Below are 27,793 nucleotides of genomic sequence, written 5' to 3' on the forward strand. Positions count from 1 at the left end.
TAGCACAAATTGCTTGGATATGGTTAGTACCTAGTTTTCATTGCCCTTGGGAAATTTAAATTACAGTGGTTACCTTTATACAGGTTGCTTTTTCTTCTGTAGCTATTAGTATATCATCAACATACTGCAACAATAAGTATTGGTCTCTTGGTACTTGCCCAATTTCGCTTCAAATCTCCAGTTCCTTTGACAGTTAGTTTCCAAATAAGGTTGGCGAGTTCTTGTCGTGTCCAGGTGAGCTGGGTCTTTCTTCCGTTCCCTGGGTTTTTCCACTCAAAGACAGTTTCCTACTTTCTTTGTCAAAGGGTATGCAGAGAAAGGCATCTTTTAAATCAATTACAGTAAACCACTTATGTATCCCCTTTATGGATGTTACCAATGTGTGAGAATTTGTTACCACTGGATAAATGCCCTTTTTATTTCTTGCTTTCAAATCCTGCGCTAACCTATATTCACCTATTTGGTTTCCTTACTTGAAATATTGGTGGGTTAAATTCTATTGTATATTTGTGGTGAGTTCTTGAACCTGTTCCACAGGTTCAGTTAGTTATATTCTCCTAACACCATGGCTTTGGCAGCGTTTCCCTGCTGGAACTGATTGTCCTGGTGAAACAATTCTGGACAATCTCACTTCCAATGTCCCACCCCCTTGCAATATGCACATTGATTCAGGCTTAACCCCTGGGTAACTGGTATCCTACCCTGACGATTCCTGTTACGTCCCCTGAAATTTGGGTTCCCTTTTCCATGTATTACTGCCAAAACATTCTGGTGCTCCTTTTTACTAACTTCTCTTTCGTGATTGTTATATACCTTCCAAGCAACCTTCCTTAAGCCTCTCCAGAAACGCAGTGGGAGATTCCTTCTTTTCCTGTCGAACCTCATATAGTTGGGACTAATTTATGGTTTTGGGCACAGCGTTCTGAACTCCTATTTGGATCCACTCTTGATATTTCCGTAATTTCCTCATATGGCACAATAAATTAGGGTCCCAATTTGGATCCTCAATTGGGCAATTCACAACTAAATTCCCTGTTACTATATCCTCTCTTGCCCTCTCTTTGGCCGCCTTAAGTACCATTTCTTTTTCAGTAGAATCCATCAGAGTATCTAATACTACTTGTATGTCATTCCAGTCAGGATTTTGAGTTTTTATATCCATTTTTACTACGTGTGCCTCTTTATCAGGATTTTCTCTATAAGTTCTGGCTGACTGTTTCCAAATAACTAAGTCTGCCGGGGAAAAAGGCACTTTTACAAATACTGGCCCTTCCACTCCGACACCTTGTCGCAAGGGGGCAATCACAGTCCGTTTTTGTTTGCTTATGCCATCTCTATGCACAACTGGAGCGAGCTTTGCCCGACCCCGGTTTCTATGGGCTGTTGGGGTCACTGATTCATTACCATTGCTATCTTTTTCACTTGCATACCTCTTTCTCCTTTCTATCACACTTTGGTTTTGCTCATCTTTCGAGGAAGAGGGATCAGGTGATGATGGGAGAGGACGATAAAGAGGGAAAGGTGTACTAGATGAGACAGGTTCAGGACTAGGTGGGTGAGGAGCAGGCAGTGGGATAGGGACAGGTGAAACAGGTGAAACAGGTGGGATAGGGTTAGGTTCTCTTGTTCCTATTGGAGCTACTTGTAAATCAATATCTGTATAATTTTCTCTACTCAAGCTTTCTCTTAATGCCAAGTGTTCTAAACAACGTTCCTCACAAACCCCACACTTTGCAGATGTTTTAACCACTAATAATCCACATTCATCCTGCCATTCTGGCTTTCCCTGTAAGTAGAAAAACAGATCAACATATGGTACTTCATCCCATTTTCCTTCTTGTTTAAAAAGCAACATCAACCATGAAATAGTGTTATATTACAGAGTACCATATTTTGGCCATTTTTTGCTATTCTCCAAGGCATATTCTGGCCACCATGAATTACAATAATCAATCAACTTAGTTTTACATAATTCTTCCCCAAAGATACCCTGTTTCCAATGTGCTAATAAGCACCCCAAAGGAGAATTTTGCCGGATAGGGGTGTTACTGCCCAAAATCCCTTTAAGTTTCTCCATTTCAAAAATACCACAAATGCTGAACCTGCAACGCTTTTGCGATTGTCTTACGGAACGGCGCCTAGGCTTACACCAACAGGAATTCCTTTAGCCCAACCAAGCGTAGCTTTTCGCTGCGTCTTATTGGCAGGCACCCAAACCAAAGTAAAAAGCACCTTACCTTTCTCCCGGGGACGTTTGTGAGTGGCGCAAGCGGTCGCGGCCGATGGGCTCCCTGAGAATCCCTCGGTGCTGGCTGGAGCGTGATCGAGTTGCGAACTCGCTCAGCAGCACCCACAAGTGTCCAATCTGGGGGTCCCAAAATGTTAACGTTCAAAAACATAATCACGGGGGATTTTATGCGGTGCTTTTTATTAAGAGCTCTGAGTGTCAGGGGTATATTCAACCCAAATCTGACTCTGACCAAACATCCAAAATGATCATGTTTTATACTCTATCATTACATAACTTTCATGTTAAATATTAAACATCTATTGTTCTATTGTATACCTAAATTTAGCCCCTCTTTGAATTTCCAAAATAGTTTCTCATTATTCTTCTTATGGTTATATAATAATTATATTTAATTACTAAACAATCATCACATCTAACAATTATATAATTTATCATACTGCTTATGCAGGTGCAGTTGATCTGGGAAAGCACAAAACGTAACATTTTAGATTCTATCTTTAACTTTTTCCAGGGCTCCACTATCATTTTCATAGATGGTGGATCCTTTTCACATAGTAGAGAAGAACCAGAGAAAGAAAAAAATAATTCCAAGAGCAGCGGGGACGACCCAGACTGGACACCAGGAGAAAGGAATTTCCCTGCCAGAGCAGGGCTGTGGTGCAGCACATCCCCCAGAAAGAGGCCTGGAGCAGCCCAAGGCTTTGTGTGGGCAGGCAGGAGGCAGAGCTGTCCGCAAAGGAAGGGCCCAGCCAGGTGGGGCAGCCAGGGGATGCCGACAGCCTGAAGGGACAGAGTCACAGGTTTGCTCAGCATCAGAGACACCTTTTCCATGCTTGTCACCATCTGTCATCAATGCCACCGGTGTTCTGCTCTACCTGGAACCTGGGGAGACTTTCTCAGTCCTGTCCCTCAGATGGATCTATTTAAAGTATGAGAAACTTCAGTGTTTCACTCTCTTTTTGAGTCCTTGAGAAGTTTTTTGAGCCCTCTCTGAGGGACTGAGTCTGATGCAAAGAGCACCAAAGCCCCAGAGGCTCATTCGGGCTCCTGGCCCAGAGGCAGCTCCTGGCAAGGGCAGCGCTGCAGAGAGACAGCTCTGGCCAGGAGCAGCTCCTGTGCACAGCCCAGCAGGGCTGGGGCACTGCCAGGGCCCCTCAGGGACACCAGCAGGGCACAGACAGAGCTCACAGGGGCTCAGCACTGGCAGGGGCTGTGGCATGTCCCCGAGGGGGCTGTGTCACAGCAGCGCCTCTGGGGCTGTGTCATAGAGGCACAGAGCATCTGTGATGTCAGCAATGGGCTGTGTGACAGCACAGAGTGGGCTGTGTGAGGTCACAGATTGGGCTCTGACATCACAGAGTTTTTTGTGTGAGGTCATTGAGCAGATACAGCAACATGGAGGGGATTGTGGGACATCATAGAGCAAGCTGTGACACCATGGCATGGCCGTATGGCATCATGGAGCAGGCTGTGATGTCAAAGTGTGTGTTGTGACATTACAGAGTGGCAGTATGAAATCACAGAGAGGGTTTTGTGACATCACTGAAGGGATTGTTACATCACAGAGCTGGCTGTGATGTCATGGAGTAGGATGTGATGCCACAGTGCAGACTCTGCCATCATAGAGGGTGGCTCTGTGACACCAGAGAGTGGGTTGTGACATCACTGGGTGACTAAGTAACATCACAGAACTAGCTGTGACATCACAAAACAGACTATGATGTCACAGTGTGACTGTGTGATATCACAGAGTCTTCTGTGACATCACAGAGTGACACAGACATATTTTATGAAAGATCCTTTGCCAGGATTTTTCTCCTGAGAGGCTGAGAGGCCTTAGAAACAAAAGGTAAACAATAATTATCTGTTGCTGCGGAATGCAACTGGTACATCTTTGATTGGTCTCATTGGCTGTTTCTAATTAATGGCCAATCACAGGACTGTCTCGGACTCTCTGGTCAGTCACAAGATTTTATAATCATTCCATTCCTTTCTACTCCTTGCTAGCCTTCTGATGAATTACTTTCTTCTATTCTTTAAGTATAGTTTTAATATATAATTTTCTTTTAATGTAATATATATAATAAAATAATAAATCAGCCTTTTGAAACATGGAGTCAAGATTCTCTTCTTTTCCCTTGTCCTGGGACACCTGTGAACACCACCAAATCAGAGCAGCGGTATCACATCACAGGGTGACGTCTCAGAGTTGGCTCTGTGACATCACAGGAGGCAGTGTGACATCACAGAGGGCTGTGTTACATCACAGGGGCTGTGTGAGGTCACTGGGGAGGTCACTCTGCCCCAGCTCCCCTCACATTCCCCCCCAGAGCAGTCCAACCCTGCCCGTGCACAGTGGGGTTCCCTGTTCCCCTGGGTCCCACTGCCCCCGGTCCCGCAGCCTCCCCCGGAGGATGGTTCACGAGATCAAGCCCAGAGCCTGACACGGGGATGGGGCACTGGGGCCCTGGGGGTGGCACAGGGGGACAGGGACCCCCCAGCAGCGTCCCCGTGTCCCCCAGGGCCAGAGCCTGGGCCAGGGCTCCTTCACCCTGGTATGAACGAGGGCTTGAGAGTGCTGAAAAAGTCCCCAGCAAGGGATCAGCCAAAACCAGATTTAATATTAAGGGACAGCATGGCAAAGTTCCTTGGTAAGAATCACTCTGCTCCTGACTGGACAGTTCAGGCACACCAAGGAAACAAGGAACAACAAAACCAAACCAAATCCAGGCAATCAAACCAGAAATTACCCGAGAACTGCCTCTGTGTGTGTGTGTGTGTGTGTGTGTGTGTGTGTGTGTGTGTCACAAGGAAAGTGAGGGCAAGGATAAAAGGAATACGGCCTTAAAGCTTAACAGAGCTCAAACTTAACAGGACTTAACATAAACTTGACTGATACTTTAAACTTGACAATTTAACAAAAGAACAGCACTTAACAGTATTTAACCTAACTTATAACTTATGACTTTGCAATTCAACAGAGAAATGACATTTAACAGTATTTAACTTAGCTAATAACCTAAACTTAACAACTTAGCAAAAGAGCAACTCTTAGCAGCATTTAACTTAGCTTAGACCTTGTGACTTGACCTTCCTTACAGGCATGACTGACTCAGCTATCCAAAGCACTCAAACCCCTCAGAGAGCAGCATTTCTGCCACATTTCCCCAGCACAGGCACTCCTCTGTGCACACAGAAACTAAGAGTCAGTTCTCGAGATCCGCCCGAGTGAACGGGTGACGGATGATTTTTTGGTGCAAAATAACCAACAAGGCACAGGGGGTTTGCAGTAAAAAATCAACAAAATGCAATTTTATTGATAATAACCACAGCTGAATAAGCATTTGATTAGGGAATCTAGGGAAGAAAAGGGTAAGACAAGGGAAGAGGGAGGAAAGAAGGCCAGGTGGGGTATAGCTACCGAAACGTGTCATTGTCCTTTGGGGGTCCAGCCGTCGAAGCTCACTGGTGCATGTCCCAGGGAGATCTCAAAGCACGGTCAGATTGCACCCCAAAATATACCATTTTTTGTTGGGGGAAGGGTGGCCAAAATAAGGTTTCCAAGGAGAGGAAAAGAATAGGAACAAAAGGAGGAGGTGCTTATTCCATTGTTTTCATGGCCGAATGCGTCACAGGTGCGTTTATTCTGGGCAGTTTTCCCCCTTCATGCACACCCCCCCCCCCCCGAGCTGGGGGTGTTCAGTCCCAGGGGGTGCTAAGGGGGTGCCAGGGGGTGCCAGGGGGTAGCCAAGGGGGTTTTTCTTGTCTTGTCTTGGTTCCTTGATGAAGAGGCTCACATCTCTATTTGTCTGTCACAGTGGTTGAAGGCAGGCAAAAGGGGTCTTCCCTTGGAGAGGGGGAACCACTCCAGAGCTCAGACCAGCCAGGTCAGGAGGTAGGGAGAAAGTCCAGATCCATTGTTCAGAAAGGGCAGCATGCCCCTTCGAGTTCAGCATGGCATGTTCTGCAAACACCACCTGTGAACACACTGAATAAGCATAAGACTTTCTTTCCCAACTGGCTCAACAGTTTTTAACCTTTCAGTGTCTTTTCTCTTCATGACAGTTGTGAGGCAAAAATGAAAGATTTTCGGACAGACCCTCACCTTCAGTGCAAGGCACCTGTGAGAAATTCCCCTGAAGGCAGGAAATGTTCCCTGTGGATGCTTTGGCATCTACCCAGTGGGCGAAGGGTTGAGCCTGGAGGAATGGGGGGATTGGCCCAGGCTCCGTCCTTGTTCAGGATCCTTGAGTGCAGCAAACAGGAGAGTTCCTGGCTGGGAGAGGCCCCACTCAGAGGGAGTCGCTAGCCCAGGAGTGTCACTATAGGACACGAAAGAACACAAGCTCACCTCGTTGTTCTCAAGGTGAAGTAAAAAGGGGAAGTTTATTTTCTGACTCCAACATTTACAGTTTTCCAAAAGTGACAGTGGATTGGAGGGTCACTGTCCCATCTCTCCAATGACACTGGACAAACCAACAGTGCATCAACTCTCTCCTCCTCCATAAAGGAATGCAAAACAATGAGTTATTTACAGAAAGTATGTGAGAAAGTTCACTACAAGAATGTCAACATCAGAAGGCTTAGAAAATCTTAAAATACCAGGGCGACATCTCACCCTTTTCCATTTAAAAAAGAAAAAAAAAAAATGAACAATATGAAAAAGAAAACATGAACAATGTTCAGTGCCCACTTGCGGAGGAATCATCAGAGTGATCACTCTCATCATCTGCATCTGACAATTCACCCGCTTGATGCCTTTCAGGTTGGTCACGGTTTCCATCTTGCTCGTCGGCTGGATTCTGTCTCTGCGGTCGCAGGTCAGGGCAAACACACTTTGAAGGTACCCAGCATACCGCAGTATCTGTGGATACACAAACATACCTGCGCCCCAAAGCAATAAGGTCATAGGGACCTTCCCACTGTTTGGTGAATAAATTCCACACCCGAACCTTCGCTCGATGCTGATATGCCTTGTCCGCAGCCTGCAACAAGAGATGGTGATTCAAAGTGACAGGATTATTTGAGTTCTGTGGCACTGTGAGATGATTGACTGCGCACAAAACTTTTGCCAACCGACTGTGCGGGGTTTCACCCTGCATTCCCTGTTTTTGTTTTTGAAGAACTCGCTTCAGAGTACCATGAGTGCCTTCTACAATACCTTGACCAGTTGGAGAATGAAGGATACAAAACTTTTGCGAGACACCCCACAACTGCAGGAACTGCCACACCATTTGCAATGCGCAAGCAGGACCTGCAGAAGGTACGCCCAGAACGGCAAAGGCCTGCCTCCAGTGGGCAAGGACATCATGAGCCTTCTCCCCAGTGTGAGCCAAAGCCCACATCGCAGAGGAGAACGTGTCCACCGTGACATGCACATACTTGAGCCGGCCAAACTTGGCAACCTGGGTGACATCAGTCTGCCAAAGCTCCAAGGCCCTAAGGCCTCTGGAATTTACCCCTGCTGGCAAAGGCGAAGCAAGTGCATGGCCGTCATCACATGACTCAACAATGTCATGAGCCTCAGCTGGCGTCAGCTGAAACTGCTTCTGCAGGGTATGCGCATTTTGGTGGAAAAACCCATGGGATGCCTTGGCCTGCGTGAGTGTATCAGGCTGAGGCGCTCCCCACGCTGGGTTAGCCAACTTGTCAGCCCTCACATTACCTTCCACTATAAAGCCTGGCAAACTGGTGTGACTACTCACATGCAGAACATAGAATGAATGAACCCAGGCCTGAATGGCACACCACAAGGTCTTCAGTAAATGAAACAAGGCAGGATTACCGACCTCCTTCAAAACCGAATGACCCAACTGCTGTGCAATATCAGCCACATGGGCGGAATCCGTGACCAAGTTGAAAGGTTCCTGGGAAAATTTCTCAAATGCCATAACAGCAGCCCTAAGTTACAACCAATTGGGCTGACCCATCCTCATGGCCTTCCAGAACCTGCCACTCAGATCCGTCCCTCCAGGTAACAATGGCTTTTCCTGTTTTCTCTGAACCGTCAGTGAAGACGGTGGGTCCTTGCACAGGCTCCTGACTATTCTTGGGCCACGAAGAAATTTGTGTGGATTTCGCCATATGCAGTAGCCTATGACTGGGCAGATGATAAATGACCTGCCCTGAAAAATTTTCCAGAGCACTCTGCAGGGACGCAATGTATGCAAAGCTCCAGTCAAAATCCTCCCATTGCACCGGGAGTATGATCTTTGCAGGATCCACACCCATCAATTGCAAACACCATTGCCGGCATTTGATTATCAAGCGAGCAATCAGCTCAAACAATGCAGCTGCCGTCTTCTGCGGCTGATGGGACAGGAAAACCCATTCCAACACATGCAAGGAATCAGACCATTTGTCACTCCATTGGCCAATGATGCCCGTGGGATATGAATCTGGAGTGGTGATGAACACAGTGACAGCAACAGAGGGATCAATGCGATAACCTTGGCAAGCATTGAAACAGCTTGCTGAACCACCTCCAACGCCTTAAGTGCCTCAGGGGTCAGTGTGCGAGGTGACTTTAGATCAGAGTCTCCTTTCAACAAATCATACACAGGAGACAGCTGTGCGTCGGTTAGCCCCAAGTACGGACGTAACCAAGTGATGACACCTACCAATTTCTGAGTATCATTCAGTGTCTTCATAGAATGCACAAATTGCACCTCCTGGTGACAGATCGTCCATTCCAGAATTTTGACCTCCAAGTTCTTCCAAGGTGGTTGTTTTTGAACCTTTTCTGGAGCCATCTGCAGTCCATGAGCATGCAAAGCATCGAGCAACCGAGGCTGAATCCTCAGCACCTCATCCTGGGTGGACACGGCCACCAAAATGTCGTCCATATAATGATACAGACACGCATCAGGAAACTGCTTGCCAACTCCACACAAGGCACGGGCCACATACCACTGGCATATGGCAGGAGAATTGTGTGTGCCCTGGGGCAATGTCCTCCATTGATATCTCAGTGCAGGTTCAGCCTCGTTAATCGCTGTCACTGAGAAGGCAAACTTCGATCTGTCATCGGGATGCAAAGGAATCATAAAGAAACAATCCTTCAGATCCACAATGAGGACTGGCCAGTCTGCAGTAAGCATGGTAGGCGATGGCATGCCCGCCTGCAATGTTCCCATGCTTTCCATCACGGCATTAACCTTCTGGAGGTCTTGCAACAACCTCCATTTCCCAGATTTCCTTTTGATGCAGAAGAACGGAGTGTTCCAGGGAATGGTAGAAGGCTCCAGATGACCCTGGTCCAACTGTTCCTGCACCAGATTCTGAAGAGCGATCAATTTATCTTGAGGGAGGGGCCACTGCTTCTCCCAGACAGGCTTGTCCAGCAGCCACCGTATAGGAGGCGCAGGACACTCTGCGTCCTTCATTGCAGTGGCCCACATCAAAAATCTGTCTCGATGCGCACCCCCCAGACAGACAGAACATCCCTCCCCCAGAGGTTGGGAGGAGTTGAAGTAACATGAGGCCTAACCCAGGCCATCTGTCCCTCTGGGTTCATGAGCAGCACGGGCTGCAGGCTCACGTAGCATTGTGCCGTCCCTCCCAGGCCCACAACAGACGTCTCCACCGGATCCAGAGGCCACTCCGAGGGCGAGGCAGCAAGTGAGAGAATCAGGATGTCAGCACCGCTGTCAAGAAGCCTGCAGAGGTGGATCTCCGACGGCGTCACACCAGGAATGGACAGGGTACACAGCATCTCGGAACAGTCCTTGGTCAGGACAGCAGTCCAGTGAACTTGAGTCAGCCCAGTGGATCCAAAGCCACCAGCTCCACACAACTGGTCAGCTGTCCTGCGAACAGAGGACTTAAAAGGCACAAGCTGAGCAAGTTGTGTCCCTTTCGGGATCATGACGGGAGGGGGTGGGTGTGGCACAAATCTGCCCTGTGAAATCTGCATCAATGAGCCCCAAGTGCACAATGATGCCCTGAAGGGTGGCACAAGACCTCCCCATAAGGAGAGCACTCATGCCCCCACCTAAGGGATCAAAGGCATCCAGGAGAGCCTTGTGTATTTTACAAGATTCTAAGACAACTGTTGCTGCGGTGCAGACATCCACACCTGCTGATCCATGGGTGCTGGCTGCAAGCTGGCAAAGGAGACCTCCATTGGCTCCTGGGTATGGAGAGAAGCTTGTGTCTGGGCATGTCCCTGCTGCACGCTCCACTTCACGTTTCCCGAGTCCGGTAAACCCTGGCCATTAACATGAACAGTCACCTTGCAGATAATGGACATGTCATTCGGCCTACCACACTGACCGTGGAAGAACATGGGGAATTTGACCTTCTGTGCTTTCTTCCCCTGCTTCTTGCCAGCCTGCGCAGTGCCCTGCTGTGGCCGCCTGCCCTGCGGTGCCGCCCAGACTGGCTGCACAGTGGCAGCCACAGCAGCCAACTTCCAACCCGAGGGGATGATGTCCGCACAGGCCTCTGCCATCTGGGAGACAGCAGGAAAACCAGGCACAGCCGCTATGACCCTCCTACAAGCATCACTGCAATTACACCTCGCAAGGTTTGCAATCACAATCCTCCTTGCCACAGGATCAGGCACCTGCCTCTCCACAGAGGCAGCCAGCCTTGCCACAAATGCCATGAAAGGCTCATCAAATCATCCCCCTGGATAATGGTCGCAAATGGCTACCTCGGAGCAGCCATTTCCAGGGTCTGAACAATCGCTGCCATGCCCAGTGTGTGGCACTGGTCAAGCACAAGGGGATCAAATCCACTCTGCCCCTGAGTATTTTCATAAATCCCTGTTCCCAACAGCATGTCAGCGACATCCACACGCCTGGGGTCCTGTGGCCCCAGCACAACATTTTGCACCACCGCATTGGATGCCAAATGAGACCACTTGGTCTCAAAAACATCAAACTGCACAGGGTCAAAGAGACAGGACGCCACATGACAGAGGTCATGAGGCGTCAGCATGTCCATAGCAACCCTCCAGAGAGTCTGCATAACCTCAGCAGACCCCAAACCATGCTGAGCAACCGCATCACGGACTTCCCCCTCCAGCTTATATGAAAGGGGTTGATGGGTGTTATGAGTAACACCCCTGAGCACAGGGAAAGCCTGGGAAGCCCCTGGCAAAGCCACAGCACCTGCTGTGTCCCGGTCCTTGGGCCCCAGAGGGACAAGGGTAGATGATTGACTGGGAGGCAGGTCAACACCACTCACCCCTGCACCCCCTGCAGCACCGGCAGAACCAGAGGACCCCACTCTGCAACCCTGCGGATGCCGCGAGGAGGCAGGCTCAGACATCTCATTGGTTTTAGTATTGGCTTCTCACCAGAAACACACAGGGTTCCTCAGACACACAGTCACCTGGCATGAGGGAAACATCCACAAATTCAACGAGGAGGCGCCACGGCCCCGGGAACCCACCAGCCTCCCACTGGCTGTGTCAGCATTTTCACTAAAGGTAAATACCTCAGCACCCTGTCGCACCGCAGCTGCAGCAGGGGGTGCCTTGGCAGGCACAGGTGCCAGCACAGCCTGCAAACCCAGTGTGGACTGGGATGAGACCAGCGCGGGGCCCCCGGCCCCCAACATGGGGGAGGAGGGGGATGCCGTAAGAGGCGGGACCCGCGGAGCCACATCACTGCAGAGCAGCACAAGAGAGCCCGGCACAGCCCCTATGAGAGTCCATCCTGAACCGCAAGACTCCACAGTGGGCACTGCCCCGGCTGAGTGGAGTGGGGTGGGCTGCCTGCCTACCAGAGTGGGGCCAGATGGAACACTGTCCATGGCCCCACACCCCCAAGGCTTCCACTGACTGTGCATCCCTGGCAGACTGCACAGACTCAGAGATGGGTTAAGCCACCCTCCCCACCAATGAGCCCAACTCGAAGGCGGTTGGACCTGCTCCTGCCGTGCTCAGGGGGAATGTCAAGGAAACACCGCAGTTTGGACAAAGAGTTGTCACCGGATCAGACTCAATCTGAGGCAGAGGCTGATCCTCAAAGGCCGAGAAGGCACAAAGAGAGGACAGCACGCCCTCCGCCCTGCCACCCGCACAGGGCGAGGCAAGGATGACCTGCCGAATCCACAGAGCCATCCCCCAGTTGGACCTGTTCCCCAAAACACCATCCTAGGTCCAGGGGGAGGGCTCTACATCACACAGAAACTCAAACTCTCCCTCGTCCACGTCCGAGACAGGAGCGCATCCCTGGGAAATCTGAGAGGTGCAAGAACCAGACCCCTGCCAAAGCTCCTCACACTTCTTCCACTGCATCAGCAGCGATCCCACATCTACGGTGCAATCATCAAAGAGGGCCTGCATGAGGCGGACCCCCATGAGAAACCGCGCCTCCCTGGAGAACACCTTCGCAGGGTCCGAAAAGAGCTCTCGCTCTCGGGCCCACAGAAACAATCTCTCAAAATCATCCCAGGAAACAGAAACCTGTTTCCACTCCAGGACCCCTGTCCAGACATCCAAAATGAGGAATCCTCCTTGAAACCCACAGCGGTTGCCATTACCCCAAGAACAGCAGGCAAAGCACCAAAGAGGGGGAACAATACAACCTCACCGACAATCTGCACTCTGTCTCAGCCTGGGCTGCAGTACACTTAGGCGGTCACCAGATCTCACTGTAGAACACAAAAGAACAGAAGCACACACCACTGTTCTCAAGGTGAAGGAAAAAGGGATCTTTTATTTTCTGACTCCAACATTTATAGTTTTACAAAAGTGACAGCGGATTGGAAGGTGACAGTGCCACCTCTCCAATGACACTGGTCAAAACAACAGCCCTTCAACTCTCTCCTCCTCCATAAAGGAATGCAAAATAATGAGTTATTTACAGAAAGTGGTTGAGAAAGTTCGCTACAAGAATGTCAACATCAGAAGACTTAGAAAATCTTAAAAATCAGGGTGACACAAGTCTGGCTAGACATGGTCTCTGGTGACTGCCTCTGGTGACTGCCCCTGCACCACTGGGGCTCACTAGTTTCCTTCCTATGGAGACCATTGTGACACTGCGGAGCATTGTGGATCCAATGGGCCATGGTGACACTGCAAGCCCTTTTGGAACCTGTTACACTGTTGGGCCTTAAGGAACCAAGAGGAACATTGTGACCCTGCAGGGTACCACGGATCCAAGGGGGCACTGTGACACTATGGGGCCTTGTGGAACCAAGAATATCTTTGTGGCTCTGTTGGGCCCCATGGTCCCAAGGGACCAGTGTGAAGCAGCAGGGCTTTGTGGAACCAAGAGGCCATTGCTGCATTTCAGGGCCTCGTGGAGCCAAATGCTGTTGTGATCCTGCAGGGCACTGTGGATCAATGCAGAGCATTGTGGCATTACAAGGCCCCATGGAATCATGGAGACCATTGTGACCCTGCAGGACCTCAAGGAGGGAAGGGGCCATTGTGACACTATGGGAAGTTGTGGAAACAAGGGAATCATTGTTGCACTACTGGGCCCCAATGGAACCAAGGGGCCATTGGACACCCAAAGTCCACTATGGCACTGTGGGGCCTTGGGCTTGTGGAACCATGGAGACCATTAAGATCCTTTAAGGACTTGTGTAGCCAAGGGGCCATTATGACACCTTAGGGCCTCATGGAAGCAAGGAGCCATTGTGACAGTGCAGGGCCCTGAGGAAGCAACGGAACATGAAATAGGTGTGGCTGCCTTGGTCTCTCAGGGGTCACCTGATAGGTCTGGCGGACCTTGGAATGTGGAAGGCCGCTCCCATCTGCCCTGGAAACACTGGGGCTCTGGGCTCTTCTTTTATGGAAAAGAACTGTCCATTTTTTCCAGGCATGCATGGCCAAAATTTGGATTCCACTTCCAAATTTCTGTGTATCCAAGGATTGCTGCCAGACAAAAGTTGCCAGGACAGACAAGTCTGGCTGGCCTTTGACTCCTGAGGGGCACCACTCACCTGTTTTCCAACATTGGAAAGAGCTCTGTGCTTTTCTTTTTATGAAAAAACCCATCCCTCTTCTCCATGCACAAATGTTTTAAATTAGGGCTCCACATCCATAATTTCAAATATCCAAGGGTTGCTCCAAGCAAACCTGCCTGGACAGACAGGTCAGGCTTGCCTTGGCCTCTGGTGGTTGCTGTTCATCAGCTCCTGAAACATGGGGGCTCTGTGGTTTCCTTTGCATGGAGACCAAAGTGACATTTGTTAGCCTTGTGAAATGAAGGAGCCATAGCCTTGTGAAATGAAGGAGCCATTGTGGCACTGCAGAGCACCATGGATCCAAGGGACCATTGTGACACTGCAGAGCCTCGTGGAACCAAGGACAGCATTGTGGCTCTGTTGGGCCACATGGTCCCAAGGGGCCAGAGCAAAGCAGCGGTGTGGGAGTTAGCCTGGCTGTAACTCAGAGTCAGCCAGATTTTACCCTAGAAGACCTGGGCGCAAGTTTGAAGCCCTGGGAATCATTTGTTTAACCTAGGGTGAGCTTGAGAGTTCCCTCATATGCCTTTAGTGTTGTTATGCTAAGTTGTCCAAGTTCTCCTCCCCTATTTGTTACTTGTTTCCCCTCTTTGGTTTTTGTTCTAGAGTGTTCTACCCCCCAAGTGTATGCATTGTTGCTTCGCCTTTATCTCAGATATTTGGATCCCACACCCCTCATGCTGTGCTCGACTTCTCCATGTTTATTGTTTTTCACCCTGTTACTAAAGTTTTTTTTGGTAACTCCATTGATCCTGCTTGTAGGAGCATCAGGGGGTAGGACAGTTGGGATGGATGGAGATGATAGATCTCTGCAGCCAGGTCTTGAACTTGTGGTTTATTGCAAAGGGTGTGTGTCAGGACCCAGGACATCCCTCTGGCTGTCCTGAGCACCAAGACTCCTGCCAGGGGTCTCAGAGACCCTGGCACAGAGCCCAAAATGCCTGTGGTTTTGATTATGACCCATGGAGCAAATTACCAACATTGTATGAAGGTCAGCAGGGCACAAGAGGTTAAGTAGAATATCAGTGAAGTTAGCACAGGGGAGAAAAGTAGATTTTAGAATTTTTGGTATGGGGGTTCAGGAGGCAGGATGGAGGGAACTGGGTGTATCCAACCTTTCTCCTTCTTCTTCTTGGCCTCCATCTTCTGCTGTGATGTTGGCACTTAGAGATTGCTTTAGAGTAGAAGCTCACTGTCTAACATAGGTGATAGGTTTTGGAAAGTAATTGTAAACATTGTACATGTAGTTTTTAGTATAAAGACATAAAACTGCCCTGGGGGCAGGCAAAATGCCTTGGACTGTCTTGCTGAGCTGACCTCGGCAGGGCAGGAGAAAAGTTTTTACAGATAACATAAAATAAACAACCTTAAGATGGAGAAATGAAGAGCCCTGACTCCTTCTTCAAGCGCTGGGCTGGGAAAAGAAACTTTTGAACTTTTCTCAGGGTCAATCTGACCAGCTAGAGATCCCAACAGGTGTGGGTGCAGGGGCCTTGTTTGGAGCTGCCAGCCACAGCTTGGAGCAGGCCCAAAAGAGGAGCTCAAAAGAGGCACCCAAAATGGATGTCCAAAAGAGAAGAGGAGTTCCCGTTACAATACAATAAATCTTCTTCTGTGACACATATTCTAATTTTCACTAACCACTCTAGTACAAGATACAAATCTTATGGCATTTACATACAACCTATAAGAAACTTTACATTGCCATACTGTGTTATATTTTAAACCCTAAAAACTACTCTTTGGACCCCTTCTGCCAAGCTAGTAGGGTCTGCTCTGACCCTTGGACCTGTCTGCAAGCAGAGGGAATTGTTTCATCAAAAGAAGATTACCTTCAGCTGGCCATACCATTGTTTTCCAGTTGTTCAGTAAATAAGGCTTGGTATCTAAAAGCTTGCTTTCATTTCAATCTCACTTACAGTTTCTCTATTCTCAAAATCTTTTGCCAGGCAAACATATTTATAAGGCTTTCCTGTTTCATCTTCCCCAGCATCTGCTCCTTTTCATTTTCACCACCCTTGCCCTGAAGTTGGGGAACCAGAAAGGTTTGTCAGAGCCACCCTCATTGTGACATTTGGTGCACAAACAGGGATCCTGACATTCAGTCATGTCAGCTGGGGTTAGCTGATGGATAGGCCAGTGCTCCCCGGGATTTTGGATTGTGCCAGGCCAGCAGATTCATCATTGCTTCGAGTGACCTCAGCCAGGATCCACAGGGACAATGACAGTTTCACCTGCGTAGGATTGCAGGTGGGTTTGGGGAAATACAGGACAATTAATGCCCATTTTGCTACTGTGTTTTTACAATACGCATCCACATCCCATAACTGATTTAGGCTGTTCCAGTGGCTGTTCTACCTAAGGCGGAGAAAGAGAAAAATGGGTAGCCGGATGTCCAAAGTAGAAAGGTGCGTATATGGATGCTTTAAGTTAATTCTCAGTGATCATGACCAAATATCTTCAAAGAACAAATTAAAATCAATCATGAAGTGGATCATTAAAAATTTTCCAGATGTCCCTCACCCTGACCGTCTTCCCTCCATCTTGGCTGCTCCACTTCCTGCTACCACAACCTTCTCTTCCACCCTGAATGAACCTCCAGACTTCACCCCCACAACCACAGGTTATGCCTCCACGGTCAATCACTCCCCCAGTACCCTGGGCCATGCCTCCAGAAGGCCAGCCTGGAAGTCTGCCATCCTAGGTCAAGGCCCTTCCTCCCCAACACCTGATGCCTTTTGCATCACCCTCTGGCAACAATATAAGCCTATGTTCAAGGTACTAAGCCCAACTGTCACACTATTTCTAATCCAAATATTTCTCCTCCAAGTCATTCTTCCTCCCCAGAAGACAGTTTGTACTCCTCAGAGCCACCTTGCCCCTCAACCCCAGAAGATCCCTGGGAAAGTAAGAAGACTGGCATATAGTCTCAAAATTCCTCATTGCCCCTGTATGTTATAAAAGAAGGGGGCAGAATCCCAGGTATCAGCCATTGGTTTACAGGGAAATCAAGGATCTGTGTAGGGCAGCTAAAGACCATAGGAAGGACTTACCTTGTTTTAATGACCTAATGAGGCCCATGTTTACAGCATGTCTTAACCCCCTATGATTTAAAATGTATTAGGACCATGTTGTTGTCACCTACAGAATACACCCTGTGGGAAGGGGGATGGAAGTGTTTACTAAATCAATTAATAGCAGACTATGCTAATAATAAGACAAGGGTGGAATTGACAATCAACCATCTAGCTGGAGAAGGACAACACAGCCTACCAGATGATCAAGCAGCAGGTATCCCCAGAGAAGTATTGGATGATATCAAAGAGATGGCTTTGCAAGCTTTAATCCAGGTATCGGATGGTAGCACCCTCAATATGGACTACCTTGGGTGGCTGCAGCTAAAGTTTTAGGACAATTAGACCATCTTGGGTGCCTGTTAAGTAAGCAAAACAATGCTGCCTCCCTCACATTGTATTCCCTGCTCTCAGACATAGAGACCATCAGACATGCCACCTTGCAGAACAGTGACAGAGTTTTTACTGTGGGCACATGGGCATGGCTGTGTAGAGTCTGAGGGCATGTGTTGTATGAACCTCTCCATCCACAGCGAGTCAATCCACAAGAGCATTCAGGTACTGAAGGAAGGGTTCAAGAAGCTTTAAGTAGAAAACAAAGACTGGGTCAATAAAATCTTCCAATTCAAGGGACTAAAGGGTTGGATGATGTCTAGCTAAAACAGGACTATTAATTTTCTTACTGATTGTTGCTGTATTGTTAATTGTCACATGCTTGTTTGGATGCTTTTAGAAAGTCTTACAAAATTATTTCAGTTCCATCTTTGTTGTAAAACAGAAAGGGGGAAGATACCCAACACAAGCTCCTCATGGACCCCTTGGAGGAGAGAATTGGAGACCAGGATGGCACAAAAACCTCTCAGAGACTCAGCGTGGGAAGGAAAATTCTTAAAAGTACCTAAAAGTATTCTTAAATTCATAAAGTACCTTAAAAACCTTGAGTTTCTCAAGGCACTAATGAGCCCCACTGAGTGTCAGTACAAAGCTCTCAAGGGATTCACTAAAGCAGATAACTGGGGCCTTGAGTGCACAAACCTTTCACAGAGTCTGTATCAAAAGGGAAACACCAAGTACCTTCAAACAACTGAAGTACCTTTAAGCATTAATGAGCCACAATGAGTGTTGTTACTGACAAAGCCTCTCCGGGACTAATTACAGCAGATAATTGCAGGCCAGGATTGCATAAACCTCTCAGAGACTTCAAGGCAAAAGCAAAACCCAAAGTCCTTTGAAAAACCTGCAGTCCCTGCAGGGAACATTAAGGAGGCCCCAGGGCCATTCCTGAGCAAGGCTCCCCAGGGACTCCTTCTAGCAGATCCTTGAGGCCACTGGGATGTGGGCTAGGGGGAGATGCTGAGGGCAGGACAAGGGGCTGACAGTGTCCAGCCTGGCTGGGGCTGTGCCAGGAGGCCCCAGGGCCTCAGCACAAGGTGTCTCCTCACAGCCCTTGGTGGCACAGAACCTTCTGCTGTGCCCCAGGGCACCAAGATTTGGCTTCTCTTTGTCCCCACCTGTCATCACTGCCTCCAGTTCTCTGCTCTGCCTGGGGCCTGGGGACACTTGCTCAGTTGTGTCCCTCAGTGGGACCCATTAAAAGTCCAAGAAAGTTTGGAGTGTGATTCTGACTTGGAGTTCTGCAGAGGTTTCTTCAGCTCCCTCTCAGAGACTGATGTTCAGGACCTGGGCACAAAGTCCCAGAGGCTCATTAATGTCCTTATGCTGTGTCTGTGCTGATGAGCTGGGCTGGGCTCCTGGCACAGAGGAAGCTCCTGGTAACCAAGCAGAGCTTCAAAAGCACATTTCTCTTGATGAGCAGCTCTTCTACCAGCCCAGCAGGGCTGGGACACTGCCTGCAGCCACCCTGGGCACAGCACAGAGGCACAGAGAGCTTCAATCAGTCAGGGCTGGGAAGGTGCTGAGAAGTGCCTGGGGCACAATCACTGCCAGCCCTTGGCACAGGAGCCTCTGGCTGCAGGACAATGCAGCTGCAGCTCCTGGAGCCATCTCCTCAAGCTGGAACATCCCAATGCCTACAGACCCCGTGAGTACATTCTCTGATTGTCTCTTGTGCAGAGCAGCCAGGGGTGCCCACGGCTGTCGTGCAGAGCAGGGTCCTGCAGCCCAGGGTGCTGTGCTGGGGCAGGGACTCTGCTGCCTGCCAGGGACAGCTCTCAGCCAGCCCTGGCAGCTGCTTCCAGCACTGGGGGACAAGATCTGGGTGGGAGGAGATAGCTGGTAAGGCTTGGAAGTGTTCTCCTTTTGTGGGGAGGATGCTGCATGGTTCAGGACTGCTCCCAGCATGACATTTAACTGCATAACATTTCCAAGTAGATTATGCAGGGAGCGGAGCGAGGCAGGGACTGCATAAAAGGGAAAATCCTGCTTTTTTAAAGTACTGCTCTGGGTTGTCTTGATGGGAAATTGCACACAGAATTTCATCTGGCAGTCCAGGACGAGAATAAAAAAATTTTCTCAGATGTTGCTAAACCAGGCAGTGACAGAAATCAGCACAGGGCCTCTTAGAAGCTGCTTTTTGTCTTGTTTATCCAGCCTCCTCAGGGTTGCTTTGACGTTGCCATCAGAGCCTGCAGGTCCAGAGCTGTCCCTGGGCATGCCAGAGCTGGGAGGGGTCTGCAGGGCAGAGCTGAGCCCCCAGGACTGGGCTGAGCTCTGGCAGCACTGGCAGGGCCCAGCCCTGGGCACAGGGAAGCAGCTGCTGGCAGGGACAGCTCCAGCCAGCAGAGCCCTGGGTAGGGAGTGTGTGGAATGTGCCCCCAAGCTGTGCTGGGATATTTAAGGTCCTCTCCAAACCCAATTATTCCATGATTACTTTTTTTACAGATTCAAATGCCAAGGCACAGCAACTGTCCAACAGCAGCTCCATCAGCCACTTCTTCCTGCTGGCATTGGCAGACACACGGCAGCTGCAGCTCCTGCACTTCTGCCTCTTGCTGGGCATCTCCCTGGCTGCCCTCCTGGGCAACGGCCTCATCATCAGCGCCGTAGCCTGCAGCGACCACCTGCACACGCCCATGTTCTTCTTCCTGCTCAACCTGGCCCTCAGTGACCTGGGCTCCATCTGCACCACTGTCCCCAAAGCCATGCACAATTCCCTCTGGGACACCAGGGACATCTCCTACACAGGATGTGCTGCTCAGCTCTTTTTCTTTATGTTCTTCATCTCAGCAGAGCTTTCCCTCCTGACTATCATGTGCTACGACCGCTACGTGTCCATCTGCAAACCCCTGCACTACGGGACCCTCCTGGGCAGCAGAGCTTGTGCCCACATGGCAGCAGCTGCCTGGGCCACTGCCTTTCTCAATGCTCTGCTGCACACAGCCAATGCATTTTCCCTGCCCCTGTGCCATGGCAATGCCCTGGGCCAATTCTTCTGTGAAATCCCACAGATCCTCAAGCTCTCCTGCTCACAATCATACCTCAGGGAACTTGGGCTCATTGCTGTTAGTTCCTGTTTAGCATTTGGTTGTTTCATGTTCATTGTTTTCTCCTATGTGCAGATCTTCAGGGCTGTGCTGAGGATCCCCTCTGAGCAGGGAAAGCACAAAGCCTTTTCCACCTGCCTCCCTCACCTGGCTGTGGTGTCCTTGTTTATCAGCACTGGCACATTTGCTCACCTGAAGCCCCCCTCCATTTCCTCCCCATCGCTTGATATGTCAGTGTCAGTTCTGTACTCGGTGGTGCCTCCAGCCCTGAACCCCCTCATCTACAGCCTGAGGAACCAGGAGCTCAAGGCTGCAGTGCAGACAATGATGACTGGATGCTTTCAGAAACGTTGAAATGCTTGCCAATTTCTACAAATAAATGTAATAAAAATAATCTTTGATACTTCTGTTTGTTTTCACTTTGGAAGTTCTTTTTCTTTGTTTTACTTTTTTCATATTATCTACAAATAAATGTAATTCCTTGTGACATTTCTCATTATGTTTCTCTCCACCTTCCCTGTGGCCACAGCCCATTTCAATGGGGAGCTACACTCTTGGTGGTTTTAAATGAACTAAAGGGTCTCACAGCAAAGTTTTCTGTAGAGATGCCCTTTTGTTGCCTTCTCTAGAGCTGCAGCAGCAATGTCTGTGTGCAGAGCTGGGGGCAGATCAGTGCTGGCCCAGCAGCTGTGTCCAGCAGCAGCAGCACTTGGTGTTGCCAGTGCTGCTGCCGTGGCCCTGCCCCGCTGCCCTGGTGGCCCTGGTGTTGCTGCAGGTCCTGAGTGCTTTCGGGGCCAGGCACAGCCCTGGGGTTGGCAGTGCCGGGACTGCAGCTGGAACAGGCCAAGTAATATGAATAATTTGTAATATAAATAATTTGTAATATAAATAATCTTTGATAGTTATTTTGGATTTGTTCTTTTTTCCCCTGTGTTTTAGTTTATTAATATTGTCCACAAAGTAAAACCATTGTTTGAGCCATTTCTCATTTTGGTTCTCTGCACCTTTCCTGTGCCCACAGACTGTGTCAGTGAGGGACTGTGCTCTTGGTGTCTTTAAAGGAGCTAAAGGATCTCCCAGCAAAGTTTTCTGCAGTGATCCCCTTGTGTTCCCTATTCTGGAGCTGCAGCAGCAATGTCTAAGCACAGAGCTGGGGGCAGATCAGTGCTGAGCACATCAGCTCTGGTCCTGCTGGCCACACCATTCCTGATACAGGCCAGGATCCATTGGCCTTCTTGCCCACCTGGGCACACTGCTGGCTCATGTCCAGCCTGCTGTCCATCACTCCCTGCAGGTCCCTTTCTGCCTGGCTGCTGTCCAGCCACTCTGTCCCCAGCCTGTAGTGCTGCAGGGGTTGCTGTGGCCAAAGTGCAGAACTCGGTACTTGGATTTGCTAAATCTCACATTGGTGGATTTGGGTTCTGGATCCAGCCTGTCCAGGGCCCTGTGCAGAGCCCTCCTATGCTCCCACAGAATCAACACTCACATCCAGCTTGGTGTCATCTGCAAAGATGTCCTTGGTTCCATGGGGCCTCTCATTGTCACAATGGCCTCCTTGTTACACCAGGCCCTGCACTGTCACACTGGTCTCCTTTGTTCCATGAGGCCATGCAGAGCAACAATGGTCTCCTTGGTTCTGTGGGGCCCCAAAATGTAACAATGGACTACTTGTTTCCATGGGGCTTCACAGTGTCACAATGTTCTCATTGGTGCCACAGTTTCACAGTGGCCCCTTGGTTCCATGGGGCCCCATGGTGTCACAATGGCCGCATGGTCACATGCGGTCCCACACTGTCACCATGGTCTCTGTGGTTCCAGAAGTCCCCTCAGCGTCACAACGGACTCCTTGTTTCCACGAGGCCACACAGTGTCACATTATTCCAGATTCCTTGAGTCCCCATCGTGTCACAGTGGCCCCTTGGTTACACAGGATCCTGCAGTGTCCCAATGTCCCCTTGGTTCCACGAGGCCCCATAGTGTCACAATGGCCCCTTGGCTCCTCTCGGCCCTGGAGTCTCCCAATGGTGCCCTTGGTTTTGCAGTGCCAAAATGGTGAAACCCCTTGGTTACTCGAGGCCCTGCAGTGTCACAATGGCCTCTGTGGTCCCACAAGGACTCACAGTGTCACAGTGCACTCCCTGGTTCCATTTGGCCCCACAGCACCACACTGGACCCCTGGTTCTATGGGGCTGCACGGTGTCACCATGGTCCAATTAGTTCCACAAGGCCCTGCAGTGTCACAATGGCTCCAGAGTCTCCCAATCATCAATGAGTGACAGAATCAAATAGGCTGGAAAAAACTTTTGGATCATCAAGTCCAACCAATGTCCTAACACTGCCTTGTCACCCAGACCATGCCACTAAGTGCCACTGGACAGGGACAGTGACTCTGCCACCTCCCCCCCTGGCCAGCCCCTCCCAATGCCCACTCATCCACTCTGTGAAGAACTTCTTCCTATTGTCCAGTCTGAGCCTCCCCTGGTGCAGTTTAAGGCTGTGTCTTCTTGTCCTGCCCTCCAGCAGATCAACACTCGCACCCAGCTTGGTGCCATCTGCAATTTGTGTATGGTGGACTCAATCCCCTCACCCAGATCATCAGTGAAGATATTAAACAGGACTGGGCCCAGCACAGATCCCTGAGGGACACCACCAGTGCCTGGATACCAGCTGGGTGCAGCACCATCCCCACCACTCTCTGGGCCCAGCCTCCAGCCAGCCCTTAAATCTCCCAGCGAGGAGGGAACCTGCCCAAGCTGTGGGCTGCAGCTTTTCCAGGCAATGCTGTCAGAGACAGAGTCAAAGGCTTTGCTGAATTCTAGGCACACAACATCCACAGCATTTCCAGCATCCACAGGTGAGTCACCTGGTCATGAAAGGAGACCAGGTTGGTCAGACAGGACCTGCCACCCCTAAATCCACGCTGGCTGGCTCTGATCCCTCAGCCATCCTGTGGGTGCCCTGTGATGGCACTCAAGGTGATCTGTTCCATAACCTTGCCGGGCACCCAGGTCAGGCTGACAGGCCTGGAGTTCCCCAGATCCTCCTTCCAGCCCTTCTTGGGGATGGGCTCACATTAGCACCTCCAGTCCTCGGGGACCTCCCGGCTGAGCCAGGACAGATGTTAAATGATGGAGAGCAGCTTGGGGAGCTCATGCCCCAGCTCCCTCATCCTCCTAGGATGGATCCCATTCAATGCCATGCACCTGAGAGCCTCTGAGTGTCTCAGCAGGTCAGCAGCTGCTTCCTCCTGGATTACAGGGGGGGCTGTTCTGCTCCCTGTGCCCATTTACCAGCTCAGGAGAACACTTGTCCTGAGAACAGCCTGTCCTAATATTGAAAATTGAGACAAACAAGGTGTTAAGTAGCTCAGCATTTTTCTCTTTAGTTTCTATATTCTCCACTACATCCAATAAGGAGTAGACATTCCCTTATTCCTCCTTTTGCTATACACTTTTTTATACAAAGTTTTTTTAAAAAATTTTTTTAGGTTAAATTCTGATTGAGCTTCACGTCTCTAATTTTCTTTCGGATAACATAATGACATCCTTAAACACTTCCTGAGTTGCTGGTCCTTTTTTACACCGGAGTTCCCAGAAAACCTGAATGGGCAGCCAAGCTAGTAATTTTCCTCACTAGATCATCTTTTGCCACACTGGCAGAGGCTGCTCCTTCCCACTTAGGATTACTTTATTGAAATGTGTCCATCCTTCCTGGATTCCTTTGTTTTTAAGGGCTGTTTCCCTTCAAAAATTTAGGATCTGATTTGATACTCACCAAATCTGCATCCTAAATAGGCCAAAGTCTGCCCCTTCTAATACCAGTGCAGAAGTTTTGTTGCTGCCCCTCATTCTTTCACAGAATATTGAAAACTTCATTATTTCATGGTCACTGTTCCCCAGGCAGCCTCTGACCCCCACATCTGCCACCAGCCCTTCTCTGTTTGTGAACAGCAGCAGACAGAGTTTTCCTTGGCAGTGGGAGTGTTACCAAAAATTTGGTGAAACAGAAAACTCCTTAACACCAATGTAGCATAAAGAAGCAGCATTCATTATTCAGCTGGATGCACGGGGGATAGCTCCTCCCAAAGCTGTGCATGCTGAGAACAGGAAAGTTTCTCTTTATATTCTGTATTTTGCACTCATATTCATTGATTGTCCCGGACTAAACATACATATGAATATCATATCCCCAAAATCATTAACACATTTCCCCTCCCCTTTACCCATGAGTTCTTCTGTCCTGGGGTCTCTCTGGTGGTCCCTGGTGGACCCCCATATTCCCATGGCCTGGCTGAGCTGGCAGAACACTGAGGCTGCTGAAATTCCAGTTCCCCTTCTCACACAATGGGCATTGTGTGGTTTCCATAGGCCTGGGGTTTTGGAGAACAAGCTCCAGGTGTCAGCTCACCTGGTGGAGACAATTTATCATCTGGTAACATGAGGTGACAGAGTGGGCTATGACATCACAGAGTGAGATTATCAAGAACTATGACATGATAGACTACCTCTGTGACATCACAGAGCAGGCTGTGACATCCCAGAGGGGCTGTGTGACATCCCAGCAGGGCTGTGTCAGGTCACTGGGTTGGTGACTCTGCCCCAGCTCCCCCTCACAGTTTCTCCCAACAACTCCAATGCTGTTCATGCCCGGCAGGTTCCCTGTCCCCCGGGATCCCCCCGGCCCACCTGGAGCCACAGCCTCCACCAAAGGATGTTCCACAGGATCCACCCCAGAGCCTGACATGGGGACAAGAAGCCAGGGCTGTGTGACCAGTAGCAAAAGGGGAGGCCTTTAAGGTTCCCATTATTGAAGAAGTACTTATTGAAGCAAAAGGAAAAGTGGATATTAGTGATCTATTACTAGTTTCAGAAGCAGAATGCAATCTTTTGGGGAGAGACCTGATTCTTTCGCTAAAAATTGGTATTCAACACCAAAATGATCAACCAATGGTACAGATGTACAAACTGACGGACCAGGATGAGAGTAAAATATGTCCTGATGTCTGGTCTACTCCTGGGGAAATCGGTAAATTGGATATAGAACCCTTAAAAATCACCATTGTAAACCCTGAGTTTCCTGTAAGAGTGAGACAATACCCTATTCCGCTAGATGGCAGGCAAGGGCTGAAGCCAGTAATTGAAGAACACTCATGGCAGGGCAAGTTAGAAGAATGTATGTCACCCCACAAAACCCCCATATCCCTGTGAAGAAAAGTGACGGCAGCTACCATCTAGTCCAAGACCTAAGGGGTGTCAGTCAACGAAAAGCCACAAGATTTCCTGTAGTAGCTAACCCGTATACATTACTAAGTAAGGTTTCCTCTAACTATATCTGGTATAGTGTAATGGATTTGAAAGACGCCTTTTGGTCCTGTCTTTTAGAGGAGGGATGCAGGGACTATTTTGCCTTTGACTGGCAAGATCCAGACACAGGGAGAAAACAACAATTAAGGTAGTCCGTTCTTCCACAAGGCTTTACAGAATCCCCAAATCTTTTTGGCCAGGCTTTAGAAAGAGTTCTACAAGATTTTGAAAGACCAGAAGGAACTAAACTAGTACAATATGTAGATGATCTATTAATTGCAGGAGAGAATCAGGAGCAAGTGAGAGAAGCAACAATCAGTCTGTTGAATTTCTCGGGAAAGAAAGGCCTAAAGGTTTCAAGGGCTAAGTTACAATTTGCTGAAGAGGAAGTGAAATATCTAGGTCACTGGCTGAGTAAAGGAACAAAGAAATTGGATCCTGAGAGAATATCGGGAAAACTGACTCTGCCTTCCCCTAATACCAAAAGTGAAGTACCACAACTCTTAGAGTTATTGGGATATTGTAGACAATGGATAGATAGATATAGTCAAAATGTGAAATTTTTGTATGAAAAACTAACAGTCAATACAGTGAAATGGAACCAGGAGGATGAAAAACAATTTAAGAGTTTGAAAGATGCTCTAATTCAAGTCCCAGTACTCAGCCTACCTAACTTAGGTAAACCTTTTCAATTATTTGTAAATACTGCTGAGCAAACTGCTTATGGAGTGCTCACTCAGGACTGGGGAGGAGATAAAAGCTGGTGGGGTATTATTCAAAGTTACTGGACCCTGTTAGTCGAGGATGGCCAATATGTTTACAAGCTATAGTAGCAACTGCTCTTCTGGTAGAAGAAGCAAAGAAAGTTACATTTGGAGCTCCTTTAGTAATATATACCCCCCACAACGTTAGAAGCATACTGCATCAAAAAGCAGAGAAGTGGCTCACTGATAGCCGGATTTTAAAAGTATGAAGCTATCTTGATACATTCCTCTGAACTGGAACTTAAAGTCACTCTGGCTCAGAGCCCTGCTCAATTCCTCTGTGGGGAGCCAGCTGAAGAGCTTGCTCATAACTGTGTGGAATTAATCGAATTACAAACAAAAGTGAGACCAGATTTAAGTGAGATGGAGCTATCTAGTGGGGAAAAATATTTTATCAATGGCCTATCAAGGGTGATAAAAGGGAAAAGAAATTCAGGATTAGCTATTGTAGAAGGAGAAAATCTGTCTGTAATAGAATGAGGAAAAATAGGTTCTAGCTGGTCAGGTCAAGCTTGTGAATTATTTGCTTTATACTGAGCTTTAGAACTTTTAAAAGATAAGGTGGGCACTATTTACAGACTCAACATATGCTTTTGGAATTGTACACACATTTGGAAAAATCTGGATGGAAAGAGGTTTGATAAACACTCAAAGGAAGAAACCGATCTATCAGGAGTTAATAATCAGAGTGGTTGAAGCCCTGAAAGAACGTAAGAGAATAGCTGTAGTACATGTAAGAGGTCATCAACGAGGGTCAAGCTACTTAGTGAGAGGAAACAACACAGCTACCAAGCTGCAAAGGAGGCAGCATGTAAATTAAAAGAAACTATCCAGCTGAACACTATAGCGGAAATTCAAGAGGAGCTGCCAAATGCTATAGTACTCAAGAGGAAGAAAAAGCTATAAAAAGATTAGAAGCTAAGAAAGAGCTGGGAAAATGGGTACTGCCAGATGGGAGAGAGATTTTACCTAAGGCTTGCGCTAGAAGGATTCTAAGCCAGTTACACTAACGTACTCATTGGGGAAAAAG

General features: G+C 48.8%; 2 protein-coding genes across 2 annotated transcripts in view; both read left to right on the forward strand.

Moving 5' to 3' along the window:
• The window catches only part of LOC131559625 (zinc finger protein 345-like), a 740,983-nt gene that overhangs the window by 701,384 nt on the left and 11,806 nt on the right, over positions 1 to 27,793 (forward strand). The window lies entirely within an intron of this gene.
• On the forward strand, positions 20,106 to 21,050 carry LOC131559860 (olfactory receptor 14J1-like). Its single transcript, XM_058808365.1, has one exon. The coding sequence runs from the start codon at positions 20,286 to 20,288 to the stop codon at positions 21,048 to 21,050; it is 765 nt and encodes a 254-aa protein (XP_058664348.1). The 5' UTR covers positions 20,106 to 20,285.

This window comes from Ammospiza caudacuta, chromosome 7 (genome assembly GCF_027887145.1).
Source record: "Ammospiza caudacuta isolate bAmmCau1 chromosome 7, bAmmCau1.pri, whole genome shotgun sequence".
NCBI lineage: Eukaryota > Metazoa > Chordata > Aves > Passeriformes > Passerellidae > Ammospiza > Ammospiza caudacuta.

Bases quoted from the DNA above. Each gene is read 5' to 3' on its own strand.
- LOC131559860 (XM_058808365.1), top strand. From the start codon at position 20,286: ATGTTCTTCTTCCTGCTCAACCTGGCCCTCAGTGACCTGGGCTCCATC.